The sequence below is a fragment of the Trichoplusia ni genome, chromosome 22, assembly GCF_003590095.1.
Source record: "Trichoplusia ni isolate ovarian cell line Hi5 chromosome 22, tn1, whole genome shotgun sequence".
In the NCBI taxonomy this organism is placed as follows: domain Eukaryota; kingdom Metazoa; phylum Arthropoda; class Insecta; order Lepidoptera; family Noctuidae; genus Trichoplusia; species Trichoplusia ni.
In genome coordinates, this window is record NC_039499.1 from 5,584,782 (window position 1) to 5,604,147 (window position 19,366).

Sequence of the window (19,366 nt, forward strand, 5' to 3'; positions counted from 1 at the left end):
CTATCTTGTAGGGGGTGAGCAGAGCTTTGGGTGTCACATTTCATTAAGTATGCTTTAATACGGTTTTATACTTATTGCCTTAAATAACATTGCGTGAGTTTTGCTGCAGCTTTTCATTTTATGCCAATATTCCATTGGCCTCGTCTTTTTGGGGGCATGCGTCTTTCTAACAATTGTTACTTGTTCTTTAATCAAATCTATTTTGCGCTAAAAATTTACTTACTTCATATTTATCCATTTCTTGAACTAAATAAAATCTTTTTGATTTCGGCCTAATGTTAACCTCAGAGAAAAAATTATCTAACATTTCTATTCATAACATCATCACTGATCTAACCACTACACAATTAACAAAAACTATTTCTGAAAAATCCCCGCCATTTTGTCGTCGAGGTCACAAAATATAATATAGGTACTTACCATTACGCTATCGCAGCTCGGAGAGCCCTTACAGGCAGTTTAATGAGACGTCGTGTGCCGAGATAACGTGATTACAGATTATTTTGTTTCCACACTCCGCCTAACCATCCACCTTGAATTACTGTTAGAACGCGTTAGAATATTAATAAGGAGATTTTCAAGCAAATACCTATTTATTAAATAGCTAAGGTTAATTAAAATGAGTGGAATGGTGTTACTCTGTAATTTCTGTGATCAGAAGGATTTTTTGTAAATTATTTTTCGTGGAAAAATGTTGACGATCAATGTTTTTAAAGTGGTAATCAACCTTTCTATTATTAATGTTGAAATGTAACTTAGTCTATTAGTACTGGGGTTTTTTCACATTTGTCTGTGTACTGTAGAGTTAGAAATATCTTAAAATTACCGATAATATTTTAACTAATAATCATAAACTATCAACACAGTTATCTACTATATGCTAACGCAGTTCTCACTACACAATCACGTAAACAAGTAAAACTGACAAAACCCAAATTACATTCCCAATAGAGAATTAATTAAAATTCAATTAAATTCTCCACAATTTGACATATTCCGATGCTGAGTACTTTGACGATATATTAAGTTATTTGATGTCAAGAGCACGCTCCGTTACATTTGAGAAACTAGCGCCGTGCCGCGGTGTTGCTTGAGGAGCGATCATTTTTTTTATGTTTTAAAATTACTAACACCGTTTCAGGTTTTGTCGTGAAAAAAGAAAGAGATGGACATAATAACTTGGACTTGCGTATATATTGATAAGATATACATAACTGTAAATTGTACATCTCTATGACAAACTCTCGTTTGAAAGTATAGAATAAATAATAGATAAATGATTAAACATTACTGTTTTCCCTAGAAAAGTTATCTAACCTTCTATGGGTTACGTACTTGTATAACGCGTGGTTTAACTTGTTCTGACGTCAGTAACGTATAGTGGCCACAGCTCAACAGAAACCTCTGCCAAACTCTTCACTTAAACACGATGATTGATTACATTTCATAAATAAACACCATTAACTAAACGCCACGAGTATTTCTCAAGTCCGCGGTCCATTCAACAGCCGGCCATTTATACAAAAACACTCAACAGCTATCATTTATAAGGGATTTTTCGTTTGAGAGCGTCGCAGTAATAGATGAGTACAGAATTCAATATCATTACTTATCTTAAAACTTTGATAAATTGTACACGTACAAGCCGCGAAGCGCGGTACACCTGGCAGACAATAAAGTAATGGACGCCCTACATTGCTCGCTACATCCCATCCGTTGATTAATGGATCGCAGCGGGGCCGTCGGTCGATACGATAATTTGAGATTGGCTCCGGTTGAAGCTGATATATGGGTAGGAGTGAACTCAGCATTGAACTTGCTGAGTAATCTACATTTTCTTAATCTGGATTTGTATTTTTTTCTTGTTTTGATAGAGGCCGATGTTAGTCAAAGGATCTATTTCATTATGTAAGAGGAAAATCGGGATGTTTTGGTAGTCGGTAGCTTGACCAAACCTAATTAACCTAATTAAAGTAGCAAGAACCTACTTACGACTTGATATTGCACTAAATCTTGTCCTGCCAGCCTTATCATTAATAAAATATTCAAAAAGTATTTTAAAGATGTCAAGTATTCTTCAACACAACATTAAAAAAAATACTATTCGAACGAATTCTTAAAATTTTCGAAACTTTATTACTTTATAACATTAACATTTCGACCTAAATAAAATACTCCCTACTAGGTTCCATTAGAAGCATTCTTTATTTGGTAGAGCCTATAAAAAGCCAAGGTTCAACTGAGCCCTCGCACTGCCTTTCTAGGGAGTTTATTGTAGATAACACGGTTCTCTCCGGACCTATTAACATTCTCTGGCCCTGCACATTACTTGCGAACCTCCCTGGGATATAAATCTTGTGTTCCCGGTTCATTAATACTATCAATAAGGCTCATAATACGCTGGACTTGTAACGGAATTTGAGTAGGACTTTACTTTGTTGTGTTAAGAAAGGTGCAAGTTATTTTATGTTTTAAGAAGGCTATAAAACAAATATTATACGAATACAATATAACAAATATTAAACGGCACAGTTGAAATGGATTTTAATACACCACTTTTCATAGAAAACCAGGTTTGCTTAATTAAAAAATACATGTTGATGCTTCTTTCACAACTCAGTGATGAAGTAAAACTTGAATTCCGGGAAGTAAAATTATAAATATCTAGACTTCCTGACGATTTAATATCGGACTTCCTTTCATTTCAGCATTTTACAGTCAGGCTTTCTTTCATAGTGAAAATCTTCAGCATTTTATACAACTGTAAAAAGGACAGCAATAACCTAAAAACACAGGACAGCGGCCGAGGTGGGAGCGAGAGGCAAATATGAACCGTGGTATACCAGCTTCTACTATTGTTAGCAGTTCTCCTATTTATAAGACCGTACACTTCTTGATGACATGGATAGGCTAGTATCATATTTCGCCCAACAAATGAACGATGAGATATCCAATGGCGACAAAAAAGATTAAAAAAAATTGAAGCGCAACGAAATGGCAAAAGAAATTTCAATCAATAGGTAAATATGTTACTTTATTTTTTTTTACATCATAAACACAAGAAAATCCTTTTGAATCACTCTTTATTCGTCCAACTCTTATCAGCTAGCGTTTGAACTGCAGATCTAATAACATTCTTAAGGCCGGTATTCCGGTTCCCATCAAAGTAAATCTTCACGTTTGCTTCATTAATTCCGTGAATGTGTTGTAATTGATTCCTGGTATCGCAAACTGAATTACAACAAAGGAGAAATCTTAATTAAAAGGTCTATGCTGATTAAAATAGAAATGGTCTTAAGGTGGTCTAATTCGAATGAAAAAATTACAACTGCGATTTTTCCTTGCAAAATATGTCAACCAATCAATCTTCTATTTGCCAACCAAGTGTACATTAGGTCTTAAATATCGATACGTAATACGTATAATAACACAAAAAAATCGAAAAAGTTCTTTTTTTCAGTATCTCGAAAAACGCACATAAACACTTGAAAAAGTTTACACTCCGGAGTCATATGTAACCTAATAAAACCACATTAACATTGGCTCTTGGCAAGACCAGGCTACTTACTGCGTACATTGAAAACAATTATTTTAAATTATGTTCATATAAAAAGCCACAGTCTTTACACTAACATGAGAATGTCACCGTTGATTTTGGTTTTCACTGACGCGCTTCTATTAGGCCACTCTTACAGCCATCTTGTGGACTAGATATTGCAAATCGAAGACCAGCTAAGTCTTCGATTACTTATATACGAAAACCTTTGAAATCACAGAATATAAATGTTCTTAACGTTCCCAAATTACTAATATCAGACCATGAAAAATCGTATTACTGGCTAGAAACACTTATTTAAAAGTAGGTCAAAAAAGAATAAAAAAGAGGTGTAAAGAATCATAAATTAAAATAAAGAATAGTTCAAAAAGTTTTGCATTGATGTTTTTTTCTTGTTATGATAGCGACATAGCGCGGATTCCATTTTGGCATGCAGGCTCGCACTCGCGCGCTGGCAGGGCTCCAAGCACGTCTCCTAGGTATTCACGTATGCCGCAAGGTGTAAGCGCCGGCGATGGAATATTAACAAATGTGTAGACCATGTAATGAGGTCGTTTAAGCTACCTGTGGGTCTTGTTGTGGCCAGTTGTTGGTCACATTATTGTTGTTTAAGATGTTAATATCGTTGTTAGAGGACTTTGCATGGTGTTTTTTTGTGAGAATGTTTTTTTTTAATTTATGAAATATTTTCTTTTATTATCTTACTAGCTCTGCCTTCTAAAATATTTTTCCATGCTCTAATCTCATTTTCATGTGCTACATTGATTTTCATACGAAAACCTTTCTAGTTTACGTTCATATAGAAAATCAAACGAATAAAATCTTCCTTTACGTTTTAATAAAAACATTGAATTAATTTCCTCCAGTTTCATGAAAATCAGTGCCGACTATGAACGACCTCATAATTTAACATTATTCAAATTTTCAATGAAAACGCTCATATTTTGCGCTTTACGTAGCAGGGCACATAACTCACGACGCATCCAAACAGAGGTCGCCACAGCACTCCGCCGTCAGCACCCTAAATATGTCACCTACATTTTGTACGCATTAATATATCTCAATTATGAAAATGACCTAGAACTATTTTGCTAGTGCTGTGCTTTTGAAGTTAGGGAGAACTGAATTTGAAAATGTATTTATACTTAAGTGGATGCAAAGTAGGAATAATTTCAAAATATTACTTTTTAGTTAAAGTATGGTTATTCATTGTGACCTTTACGGGCGTTGCGTAATAATACTTAAAGTAGTCGCCGATTGCATTAAAATTTAAATCACCTGACGTTTCAACACTGTTTGATTTATTGATTGAAAGAGTATAAACCTTTATTCATTTCCAAAAAGACGCGATATTTGGACTAAAATTAAAGACCACTTACTTAAAATTTGCATTTAAAGTACTGAAAACGGATTAAAACGCAAATCATACGTAAATCCAAGTTCTTAAAATTTGGTCGTCTAATTCGAAATTCATGCGTTCATTTACATAATTTTATATCAGAGTATATATAATATATGTTATAGAGTGTCAAGAGAACAAGCCATTATCCTAATCCTAATGTAGAAAACAAATTTCGCATTACGTATGCAAATACTGTATTTAAATATCTCTCGGGTTTTATTGCTTTTATTTTCAAAGTGAAATTGACTACATATTGCTTTTTGAAAAATGTTACATTTTGACAGCCGAACAATTGCTTGATAGAAAATTTTAAATAAGTAAATGAAGCAAAAATTTGCTAACGATGTATGGAGTCACAAAAATAACTTGGAAACCCGATACAAGAGAAAATACAACTCGAAATTTTCCAAATAATTAGGTGATAGCACATACTTGTATTCGCCATGTAGTACATACGCCTACATCCATATAACGTATGTTTCCAAAAATAGGCAAAAACAAAGAAGTTCACATTACGTGCAAAGTCCCCCCTCCTCCCCCTACTTTACGATTAGCACGTCCCACGTTTATTCGTATCCTCTCGCATTTGCGCCAAAACGTCTGACTCTACCAAGAATTTCTGAAAATGCAAAATTAATGGGTACTTAACTTTCCTGCCTAACCAACAAAGAAACTTTTGAATACTCGATAATCTGAATCAAGCGAGCAGTTCAAAGCCCACAATTACTCGTTAACTAACCGCTGCTTGAAGCACTCCCAACTAATTTACATACTTTCTCACTTCAATATTTTTTCATTATCTTTTAATTAGTTGTTCAGACATCTTAGAGTGGGGTCAGTAAGCCTGAGTGAAAGAAAGAAAAAAACAAAAGAATGCGCCCACAAAGATCCATTAAATAATTTTCTTGCTTTTTACTTCTTCTCGGGCCTATTGTTACAACTGCATTAAATATTATTTATTGATACAGTGCGGGGGGTAAATATCAATTTAGCACGTTCGCGGTACCAGGATAATATAAAATATGAGGAGAAGGATTTATGGGGCGTGGTGAGCGGCTTGGGACGATTGCGGATCCCAGCGCTGGGACATATAAATTCGGTGTTGTGTAATACACTGTTTCTTTGGGTAATTTATGGTGTTTGGATGGCGTGTGTGATTAATTTCTGTACGGATTTGCCGGTGCGTGGTGTCAGGTGTTTCCACCCTTTTTACGTAAATGAAATATCGGTGAAGCTACATCATTGTTATCTTGCGTTGGCTTCATGGTTTTTTCAGCGTGTTTTATATTGTTTTAAGACTTTCTTGAATGAAAATTGATGTGTGTTTTTTTTCATGCGAACTTCGAAAACCTTAACTAAGACAAACAGTGCACACATGATGTTATTATTTTTGCTTTTAGATTGTTACCAATAGTATTGCCATGCGATGGCGTTCTGAAAACCCTGAAACCTTTCCTTGAAAATGACATTTACTCGTAAGCCACTTTTCTTAAACTTGGCACTAAACTTTTTTAGGGTGACTTCAACTAAATAAACATATAATAATATAATATATTATATGTTTATTTAGTTAAAGTCAAAGCACATTTAAATAAAAATATTTCATATCCATTCACAGTACACCCGTCATATAATTGTCGGTCTGTCGCGCAGTAAATTGAGCACATCAGCTGATCAGCGAGCTGCCCTGAATCTGTTCCCGCTGACGTATTGACGTCACATCGAGCACAAAGGATGCCGGCAAAATGGCCGCCCGATATAATAACAGGCTTCAATGGAATTTAATTATAGTTTTATAACACAAAGTCGGAGCAAATCCAATTACTTGATTATTTTTTGTGAGAGTTTATTTTGTAAGCATTTTCGGAATGATTGTCTATTTTCAAAGTAATGTATTTTATAGATTAAAGAGATTTTCACGTAACCGTCAAAACGTTCAATCATTGATACAAAATCTACATAATCAGTGAAAAAAACTATATTTATTAATTTCACTTTAAGAACTTTATATTTGTACTAACTACAAACATACAAGACATTATTTTTTTATTGATCTTACAGAATAACAAAACATTACAGGGATTTTTCGAAAGAAATATACGACGAAAAAAAAACGTCAAGGAAATCCCATAAATAACAGCACAAGCAAGTCTCGCTAACCAATGGCAAGCCAGAACCCCATACATAATAACGACATGTTATAAATCCGAAAAATTCTTTTGTTCAAACCTGAGTAATAACGAATATCAGAGACAATAACATTAAATCATCCCTTTTCGTATTTTTTACAACCCTTGCTCCAGAAATAATACAGGATCGTATTTTTTTCATCTCTTCCAGCTATAAAAGTTTCGATGACTAAGATTTAGGGATTGGATGAGCTCGTTTCGAAGATTCGTTATTAAACCCTCTGACAAGGTAGAGTGGGCTAAAGGCAGTCTTACAAAGACTGAAATGTATGACGAAAGCTTTGGAACCTAACAATAAATTCATTACATTGAAACGGTTATTAATGTATTCAAGACCCAACAAAACACTTTTTTGATAAAAATGCAAATATAGATTTAAGAAAATAATAAAGTACTTTAACCTACAAAATGTCAGGCTATCTTAAATTAACAAAATTAATCCAATCGCCTAATAGTGTCGATTTAACGCGAAACGCGTCAAACACGCGATTTGCGTTAATTAATTCGTATTGTTCGTGTAAAACATTTGTTGGCGTATTAACTAATGCCTCTCGTGCACGATCATATTGCGTCACGTTACGCATTAATTGAATGCGTGCGATTAAACATCTATGTTCGATAAATTCTAATCGAATTTTGTCGCCGAGCAAACAAAGACCGTCCAATAAACGTATTTTAATTGGAATCAAATAAAAAAAATACATACATAATACTAAAATCCACTTTGTAATAAGCAGTTGTATGGTGCACTTTACATTTACATTTAAAGCTATTTTTAAATGCTATCAAATATAAACCGTGGTACTATCAAATCTAAAAGTCGTAGCATGTTTGCTACGGCGTAGCAAACATGCTACGGTACGGTACTACGACTTTGTTGAATCCTCTAGAATATATACGTCGTTTGATCATTTGAAGAAGAAATCGTACATGTCTTGTTAATACACTTAGTTCTAATACAAAATACGAATAGATTGCAAATGGGTCCATGTTTGAAACCGAGTTGTGCAATTTTAGTGTAATGGATTGCTTTAAGGTAGAGCAGTAAAGGAATTGAGAGAAGATGTATATCGCATTTAATGTCAATATTACACACATTACTTTATACTTTTATCATTATTCCATAATAGTTTACAGATTTGCGCTTAATTCAATTAAATAGAAGATTAATTTTTAGAACCGAAATTCCTGGCAAAATTCTGATTTAAATGAATTTAAATTACCTAGTTTAATACTCAAAACTCAATGCCGGCCATCGCAGCAGTGCCTGCATTATCTATCATATTGGAGGCGGCGTCGAAGCCTGCGTCCCCGCGCTCTCTTTATCAACTACTTAAGTTTTACTCCTCCGGCACATTTATCACGGTGCCAGCTAAGATTTATTCGCTACACGCGCCGATGCCTTATATGATTTTTCTAGCGAAAGATTTCTTTAAATCTCAAGTTTAATATTGAATAGAAACAGTTTAAATCAAATTTATATGAAAAGCGTTTTCAAAAAATAATTGGTTTTAAACTGTTCTTATCAGTTTATCACAAGTCAATAATTATTTTATTAATTTAATCATCATTACAGTTGCAGACAGGACTTTTAGAAGGCATCTGAAAAAAATTTCAAATGAGAATCCTCCAACATCCTGTCCGTATGTTATATGTCGAAACAAACACTAAGATATACGATACACACTTCAATAATTCTCATCCACTACTAAAATACTTCAAAACCTCCGCTGCAGTGCACCAATCAATTTCTAATAAAACATAGTTTCTACATTACATTAATCAATTGCAAGTTCTGTTACAAGCACTGAGAGCTAGACGTGGACCTCACATCCATACGCCAAGACTTATGTAGTCTCGACACTCCATTTGTCTTTAGATCGCCACATTTATACAGCATGGCTGGGACTGAACCCCTATATATTTTGAGATAGATTCAGTGATCTGGACCACGTAAACTTTGGCTCAGAAAATGTGTTTGGATTTTTAGCAAAAATAAAATAGCTTTAGAGTCTTCTTACTAAAAGTTTAAAAACTAATTTTTCATTTAGTAAAAAGAACCTAAAATTAATAAAATCTTATAATTGTAGACGGTACAAAGTTTTGAAACTTTGTAATTCAATTAAAACTGGATCTATCTTTAAATTAAATTAGTTATATTTCAAAGAAAAACATTGGTGATCGAAAATGTAAAAAAAATATATATCCATGTGCTTAACTATAAACCAATCCGATCGAACTTTAAAATTCTGTTAATATTAATCATACAGACATATGTACGTTCAACAACAATATTAAATTAATCCAAAAAATAAATCCAACATTTAACCGAACCCCAAAATGCTAACTCCTAAAATAGTTTGTAGCTAGTCACTCCGATTCACGTCTCGGCTTAACTCGTACACAATTTGTCACTGAGACCGACCGCAAAGCATTTATCCCGTACTGGCTGCGAAGCGCCACAGTCGCTGCACTCATTCACTACTGTTTATGCAGGACGAGTTTGTCCCAAAGCGATGAAAGCGCTGCACTCACTCACTACCATCCGTTTGATTGGGACACCAGTGTTTGTGTTAAATAAATTCACTGAATACTTTATTTGGGACGCACGATTAGTTTAATGGACGATGCGAATCGGTTAGCTGATACGTAGAGAGTGTAAACATGTGATTTTTGAATAGTTTTTTAAAAGTTTGCTTTGCACTGCGATAGCTGTGTCAGCCGTCATATTTTTATTATATTTGTGAGCAAAGCGAAACAAAATTTAATTGAAATTTAGTGTACAGGTATTGTGTAGTAGCAGTGTTTCAGGCAACAAAAATTATGTAAGTGTTAAGGTAAACATGTTAAATTACATTTTGATTTCATTTTAATCATTCGATCAATTAACGACTACACTTCATTCTACATTCAATCTCCTAAAACTTACAATAGCATTATCGTAATCACATCGTTCACTCCAAAGTTGTTCCCATTGATATCAGTCATACTTAATCAGTGTAACAGCTTATCGATAATTACGTTTAATATATTACCTTTGTCATTTGATAAATCACTGCATGTAGTCATGGGTAATTATATCCCTCAGGTAATTAATGCATCGCATATGATATGTAATCGGATACAGCCGAGTTAGAAATTATTATTTGGAATTTAAAATTGATTAGGTCAAATGAGTGATTAGTCGTTTAGCGTCATCATTTCAGACTTATCATTATGAAGTCAAGCATGATTTGGAATGGATACTGAGTTATATCAAATCAAATCAAATCAAATCAAATAATTTATTTTACGAATATGTGTACATAATAAAGATGTTAAGGTTTAAAATAGTTCTATAACATATTCCGCCATTAGGCATGCAAAATATTAAATATTAAAATACAAAATAATAAGTTCAAAAGTAACTATAAAATACAAATTCTAAAGACAAATACATATAACTAAAACAATAACAATGCAAAATAACAAATGTCAAAACTTATCCTCTAAATATTCTCTAATATCATAGTAGCATTTACTAATAAGAAATTCTTTGAGTCTTTTTTTAAATTTATCAATAGTATCAATTTTCACAATGGAATTGGGGAGTTTATTATACAATTTTGGTGCCATGCAAAATAGGCTTTTATTTAAAAGAGTGGTTCTACTAGGTTGTACTTTTATTTTATGACTATGTCGATTACTACGCAGTGTTTCATATGAATTTAAATTATTTTTTACAAATACAATGACTTCAAAAATATACAAGCATGGCAATGTAAGAACTCTCAGTGACTGGAAATAAGATTTACAACTATCATATTTATCTAATTGACACATCGCGCGAATGCATTTCTTTTGTGATATAAATGCGGCATGCCTATCTGTTGAGTTTCCCCAATAAACTAAACCATATCGTAAAGTTGAGACTACGTACGCATGGTATGCTGTCAGAATAGTGGATGTGTTTACTGTTTTTGCTAACATGTGTAACGCATATGAGAATTTATTTAATTTGGTACATACAGACTCAACATGTATCTTCCAATTTAGATTGCAGTCAACATTTATACCCAAGAACTTTGCAACCGTAACTTCTTTAACTGGCTGACCACAATAATTTACACTAATGTCTGGTATAAAAGAATTACCTGTATTTCGGAAAACCATCAAATTAGTTTTACTTAGGTTTATAACAAGGTTATTTGCTTTCAACCAATCAATAATATTTACTAAACCATTATTTATTTCCGATTCCAGCAGTTTAGAATCTTTATTTGAAAACATAACTGTACTGTCGTCGGCAAATAAGACCATTAGAGAGTTTATTACCTGGGGGAAGTCATTTATATAAATGAGGAATAATAATGGTCCTAATACACTCCCTTGAGGGACACCGTATTTTATGTTTTGTACATTAGACTTAAATGTTAGTTCTTGCTTTTGTCTTGGACATATTTTTGTGATTACAGTAACTTGTTTTCTTTCATTCAGGTAGGACATTATTATGCCTAGTGCGTTGCCCCTTATACCATAGGCGTTAAGCTTTTTTCTAGGATCTGATGGTCTACGTAATCAAAGGCTTTTGTTAAATCCATGTATAAAGCACACACAGGAGTTTTTGAGTCTAATTTCTTTGTGATATTAGCTAAAAATTTATAAATTGCCATATTAATAGATTTATGTTTACGAAAACCCATTTGTTCTTCTGCTAAAATTTTATTCCTCTCTAAGTAGCTATTGAGATTTTCATATATAACTTTTTCTAGTACTTTAGATAGTATTGGGATGAGTGCTATGGGTCGATAGCAGGCCATGTTCTCTTTGTCCTCTTTCTTAAATAATGGTTTGATAATTGTGGTTTTTAATTTATTAGGGTAGATACCATGAAAAATACACAAATTAAATATATGACTTAATATTGGTGATATTATATTACTAACATGCTTTAATACTTTAGTAGTGATTTCATCATAGCCTGTACTATTAGTATTTTTGAGGGATAGAATAATGCGTTTAATGTCATTCGGTGTAGTCGGATTTAAGAAAATAGAATTGCAATTATTATAGATTGGTACATTATTTTTATTTGAGATATTTAATGTCAAAGGTTTAACTTGATTAATAAAGAAATTATTAAATTCTTCAGCAATTTCACTAGGATCGGAAATTATTTTACCATCCTTTTTTATTTGTTTAATCACATCCCGTGGTAGATTAGTTTTATTTTTATTTATTATTTCCCAAGTAGCTTTTGATTTGTTGGATGCAGTACTTATAAGATAATTATTTTGGGATTTTTGAGTAAGTTTAATAATTAAATTGAGTCTTTTGGAATAAGCTTTAAATTTAGATTTATCAATTTTATTTTTTGTCCTCCTGTACTGCCATAATAACCTTCTTTTCTGTTTTGAGCATTGTTTTATGCCTTTGCTGATCCATTTAGGACGTTTTCTAAGTGATATTTTTATTCAATCAGTAAAACTAGTCAAGAATGTGGGCTGTTGTTAAATGTTGTGATTAGGTAATGAAAGAAGATAAGCAAGAAATCAATGTTTTGTCATTTTGACGAACTAATATAAGACAGTAAGACGGTTACAGTGATAGTTCGAATTTAATTTCAGAGTATTTTGAAAAAACCCTACAACCTACAAAACAATACTGAATCGATTGTCCATGCAAAAAAAAACAATTTATAATTTAAGCTTATAATACTCACAATAAAAACTCGGATTTGTTTCGCGAGCTTGAACACGAACTGAACGAGCGTTTCCAATATCGCAAGCAATCTAACACAATAATCCGAATGTTACCGAACTAATCTTTTATTTTCATCCCCAATCTAAGCTGTGTCATGGACGTATTACGTTAATGCTGTGGAATCCAGTCCAGTCATGCGCCATGTAATGCTTTCAATCATTCATCAGCCGTGAGGATATAATGGTTCCGTAGTTACGCGAATATTGGATAGATTAGTGCAAGGTTTGGTGCAAGGGTTAAACATGTTGCTGTTTAGCCTACATCGTATGTATTTATATTTGAAAATATTTTTAATTTCAAATTCTTAAAAAACTCAATATAAACTCAATATAACTCGTGATTTTGGTAAATTCGGTAAAACATATTTTACCGACAAATTAGAGGGAAATCTATTTAAATATTTCTTAAATTTGAGGTCCTAAAGGACCACGACGTCTCAAAGAATAACTTTTGTAGTTTTGAAAGAGGCACTAAACAATGCTATATGTTGTGCCGTCTTGCTTTCCCAAATAACAATGAGGCAGTGCAGAAACCTGCAGATATCCCGTGGCGCTGGCGCACACAATGAAAGAGGCCCGGAGCACTTTTCATCGGGCGAAGACCGACATATCCACACGCCGAAGAAAGAGTGTTCGTTGGAAGTACAATTTGTGACATGTACCAACCTCCAGATGCGGCGAGCAGGCCGTGCGCGCGAAGCAGCGCCAGCAGCAGCAGCGGCAGCAGCGGACGGCGCCGCATGCCGCGCGACACCGCTGCGCCCGCGCCGCGTCGCCGCTCGCCCCCGCGGTCGCCCTCACCTGCAACACAAACAACATCATTAGCAAAGTTTTATAACAGTATAAACAAGCTCATATATTAGTCTTTATCTATTTAACTATTAAGGATTCATTTTCTGATTTTTAAAATTCACATAATAGATTTTAGGCATCTCAAATTAAAATAATAAAACCATAACCTACAGTATAATGATTAATGATTTCCAATTATTACCGATAGATGGCGACTTGCCACAAAGTATAATAATATACTACGAAACCATATTTTGAGAAACCAATAATTCATTTTTATGAACGTTACATAACTCAGGGAGAATCTCAATGAAGGAAAAATACCAACAAAACAAACCGTTACAATTCAATTATTCACACTTGCCTTCAGTTCGAAATTAGCTTCGATACCACAAAAGAAACTCGTACAAAAACATAGTACTTGTCATTGTTAAATATTATTCACATGGAAAAATCTGGCGTCTTTCACTTTGGAAAAATGGATCAAATTCCATTAAATATTTGTAGCAAGGGTTCGGACAAAAGAATTTTCTGAATATTTCGTATAAGATCTAACAAACTTTGGTTGGTATGGTAACGTTGGTACGTTGGTAATGGTCCACCGATAATCCCGCATAAGAGTTCAAGTGATGTGTTTGGAATGCTTTATGAAGCAACATAGCATAAGAACTACTCAAGAAATGTTTGGTCTAATCTGTGTAGAAACGGGTTTAAAACCCGTATCAAGAAATCTGTCGGATTTTCTTTTGTTTCTCGTTCCACCCAAATTGATCCCAAAACGCCATAGCGAAACAAGTGAACCGTATATCACCCTCCATAAAACAATGCACACCATATTTTCTTTCAATTTCAAGATAAACCTTATCGTGTTTGTCCAAATCAAACGTTACATACAGAACGTCAAATCGAGTTTCGAACAGATAGAAAAAGCTGGATCGTGAAGTGGAACATTGTCTGAATCAATCGGTCGGGCTCAATATCGAACGAAACAGCGAGGCGCGGCCTGTTGTTTGTAATTGAATTGTCAGTTTATTGGACCCTGGCGAGCGATCGGACTTCAGGAATCGAGAGAGGAGCGACAGCGGGATCGATACGAAAATATCACTTTTAATCGTGTTTCTAGAATTTCTTAAAGTGGTCCTTTGGTACGAATTGAGTGGTACTTTATTACCGTACCAAAAATACTTATCAAAATATCCACTCCTGTTTTTGTCGCTTTTAATGTATCTTCTGCATTCTGTACCTGAGATTGAGATTGAGAAATAAAGTAAAGATAAATTCAAATATCACAGAGATATCTCAATATCCCTTTCCCAAAGTCGCACGCTTTCGCAACTTGTCCGGGCTGTGACCCCGGGCGGAAAACACCTTTAGATAAAAAAAGAGATTCTCCAAAAAGGTCCCGTGCTGGGTTCTAAGACATTGTTGTGTAACTGCTTTACACACTCACAGTCGACCCGGACAAAATATTTCCATAATATTTCGCACAACGCTTTGTTAAATGGATCAAAATTTGTATCGTCTTTTGTTTACGTGTGTTATCTAACTTATTGCTTTCGTGAATACAGCTTTTAGCTATAATCATTTTTTTATAAAATTGTTTGTTAATGCTAGAAGAGTACAGATCAATAGACTTAGCATGTTTGCAAACATGACATCAAACCTTGCATCAGACATTAAAAAAACGCTCGTAATTATAAAAGTTACGAAAATAATTTCTTACTATAAAAACTTATGAAAACGAATATTAATCTTCATTAGCAGCGACATTTATTACTTACATGATTTATGAAATTAAATGTTCTTTCCCTCGAACAAACTAATATAAAAGTTATTGTTTGAGGCAACTTTATTATGAACGTAACGGAGCGTCTTATGAAAAGAAAATGCAAGAACGACATTTTAAAAAGTATCTTCAGCTTTTTCAATACCTGAAACAAGTTTGCTGACAATAGTTCTATTCTATTAAATATATTCATACTTGTATTAAGGGTCAAAATAGAATAAAACAAAATGTAAAACAAACGATTTTACCAAGAAACCGTGATCACGCAAATGTAAGAAAATGAAGACCATTACGTTATATTACGACCCGCTCAAAGAGACGAGTAAATCTCAATTTTCAGCGTAAGTATCCGTAAATCAACTAAATATTGTCCATTTTCCGAATACCCGTATGCCATAAAAACCAGGGCCCGAACTGCATACAAACGCCCCATTTCTCGTGAACAAACGTGAGCCCCTAACTCGAGGACACATCATTAGGCAAATCGCCTTCTGACTTGACGATAGCTGACTCGACTCAAGATATATAGCTGATGAATTAATCATATTCGGTCAAAGCTTCTATCTAAGTGTAAATGAAGGAAAAATTCTTAAAGGACCAGACGTACGAATCAAAGGACCAAAATTTCGGCTCCGTGTTAGTCAGCGCTATTCCTTTTGTTTGAAGAATTTTGATGGATCGGGCTTGTGCTCTGATTTACATGCCGAGTGTTTTGGAATAAATGAGGGGAAAGAAATAGTAAATAAATGTATAGTGGGAGTAACGCTGCGTGTTTCTTTTGTTTACTTTAAATATTGCGCTATAAAAAAATGATAAACGAAGCAAAATATCTTGAATGTCTTGAACAGATATAACCTTTTTGTAAGATCTGCCTTTTTATTGTTCTATCATCGTAAACCATTATGTTAATTACCTTGCTGTACAGAACACTGAACAACACTAAAAACCAAAGCTATTCAAATAAACTCTCAATGATTGCAGACATCATTCATCAGGTGAACTACAAAGTCATAAAAACGCTCATAAAACGTATGCTATAAAGCAGTTTTGTGTACTCAAGTGACATTAGTGCCATTACAACAAAGCAAAGGACAGAAGTTCGCTAATAACACATAACGTTGTGTGCCTTCGACTTTCAGTCCCGGCTACCCGAGCAATGCTGGCGAGGCACTAACTTGTTTGTTCTTAAGATATGTTGCTACCCGGTTTAATGTCCTTCAGTACGACAAATAGGGGTCATTTAGTTCTTAAGTCTTTAAATCAGTGTGTTTTACGAATTTCCTATTACTAAGCATCCAAGACAATCTTGTGAAAAAATCATGTAAAAACATTGCTTAGGAATGCGCTGACATGCGACGGCTGCGAGTTGTTTTTTATTTGGAAATTAAAGTATTACTTTGACTTATATTGAAAAAATAATAACATGGTGTCCAGAGAGAATTTAATCCTCCTGGAACCTAAACAAGGTATATTAAGTGGCTATTCGGATGGCGTAGTAGGCATAGATAGCGCCATTAGTGCAAACTCTTGGCGTGTTTGATAATATCGTATTAAGTAATGGTTTTTTACTACAAAACATTACAAGAAAGATGGTCAGTAGAGTTTTGCAACCCAAATGTAATCGTTCAGATGATCCATCATCAAAAACATAAGTTTTAGATACTGAAAGAAATAGAATGTCAAACGCAATGTCTGAAAATATCCCGGCCTTATTTGAAATCTAGACTTACAAAAACTAAGTGCCAATTTGGTGGGACGATCACAAAACGTTCTAGAAAAGTGATCTGTATAATATGAGAGGATGAAAATTGTTTGCTGTGATTTTGTTACAACTTAATCATTTACAACTGAATACCCGTCTAATTACAGCGGTATTTCAAATCAGTCAATATTGTATTATGAAGTTTTACTCATCCAACGAAGGAAAAAAATTCAGACCCAATTCTATTAAAAACATTGACCATACAGGGTGAAAAATGGCAAAAGAGTCCGTTGACCTTCAGGGACCATTGAAGACAAAACTACAAAGTTAGTCCTTTCACCAATTAGGTTTCAAACAACAGCAGAAACATAAATTGCATCGTTTATTTACGATGACGTGTACGAAATATTACTCTCATACTTGCACTTGTCCCCTAAATACTTTCCCGGGACATCGTTCATCGTCCCGCTTTCTCCTGGACGCCTGCCAACGCCTGCCTTAATTACGACTTGATTTTAGAAATGCGTTTCCAGTTTCATAGGATTTCGACCTGCGAGCAAAGTGTCGTATGTTTTTTGGGTAGTAAGTTATTAAAAATGTGTTTACCTTTGTTCGCATTTACAATTAATGTGATATTTTTTTATTCGCAGCGAAGATTTTCAATCAGCTAAATGCAACTCATAAACATAGCCAAATAAATGTAACAAAGACCGATCAGAAAGTGATTTTTCTGAAAAGAAGCGTCACTGGCAGCATGCTATAGAATTTATGTAGAATATAATGGGATTTTGATTTCGATCGAACTCGTGCATTGGTATGCAATGGTTCTTGGCGTAAAAATTTACACCACTTGGTCTTTTTATGTTTGGCATTATTGTGGGATAATATTAACCTTAATGCCACTTTCCTTAAACATACATAATTGTACTGAGGACCAAAGTCTTGGCAAGAAGAAGTACTTTTATTTATTGTATATGATATTACGCGTGACGATGCATACATTCCATTTCTTACTGAAGCCTGACTGAGTAGAACTCTTCTATAAAAATTGGCATCACTATTATATATAGTAAAAAATAAGTGTCTATTTACTTGAACTTCATTCCTTGTGCCTCTTAACACATAGGATATTAGACCTGGTATGGCGTTAAAATATTCTTTTCAAAGTCATATTATTACCTCATGAGTGTAGTCAGTCTTACTTGAAATTTAATAGTAACACAAACGTCATGTGTTCCCTAGAAGAGCATTTAAAAATACTTAGAACTCTTCAACGAATTCTCGAAATTTGAATTCGATGAATTAAAGGACCAGTCTTTCCACAACTACTTCCCTAATAACCAGCGAAAGTTGTGACAACAAAAATAGAATCTCAATTACGATGGAGCTTAGATCCGCGTGCTCGAAGACAAACACAAGTCAGGTGCTCGCGATCTCGTGTTGGTCTTGGACCGGAGTCTAATGTAATCACAAATACATTACACCCATGCCGTTCAAGTTGGTTTAATTGAAATTCTTGGGAGTGTGCTTATGGTAATCTTGGTCTCGGGACTCGCAGACTCGTGGGACTCGGGACGGGACACTTACGTGTTCATTCACACTAGTTTGACAAGTTGCACGGAACAGTTAGGGGATGTAGATTGTCGCGATATGTAACTCTAACTTATGGATTAGTTGAAGCGAAACATTAGTTACGACGTACCACATAAGTTGGTGTCTTTGAATAGGTACTAAGTAACACTGAATTTAATCATACTTTAACTTTATTCTTGTTGAATCAGAGCTGTGTCACAGTGAGTGTAACAAGAAAATACGTTACAGTTTTCAATAGCACAAACAGGATTAAAACGAGTTCAAAGAAACTGTAGCTGTGTATTTATTCTCAAAGAAATATGCAAGACGACGATATAGCGACCAGTGAAGCTAAAAATAAAACTTATTGTTATTAAAAATGCTTAAATTCACAGTCGAAATAACACGAAAAGCATCTGCTGCTCTTCAATGAAAGAAATTTTTCATTATTTTAGTGAAAATAAAAGATTTCTTTCATAATTCTCCCAACAAAGAGACCTGTGCGGCCGTCGACGTCTCAATAACATTTAGGTTGCTTTTTAACAAAAAATGAGTAGAGCTCGCCACATCGCTGTTGTTCGGAGTCGTACCTGATATTCTGAATGATACACATTTTTTGTATTAAT

The 19,366-nt window shown here is 34.1% G+C and overlaps 1 protein-coding gene across 1 annotated transcript in view; it reads right to left on the reverse strand.

Moving 5' to 3' along the window:
* Positions 1–19,366, reverse strand: part of LOC113504440 (disintegrin and metalloproteinase domain-containing protein 11) — a 385,396-nt gene that overhangs the window by 273,287 nt on the left and 92,743 nt on the right. Inside the window, exon 4 of the mRNA XM_026886724.1 lies at positions 13,555–13,689. Coding sequence (XP_026742525.1) covers positions 13,555–13,689 — 135 coding nt within the window. The remainder of the gene's footprint in view (positions 1–13,554; positions 13,690–19,366) is intronic.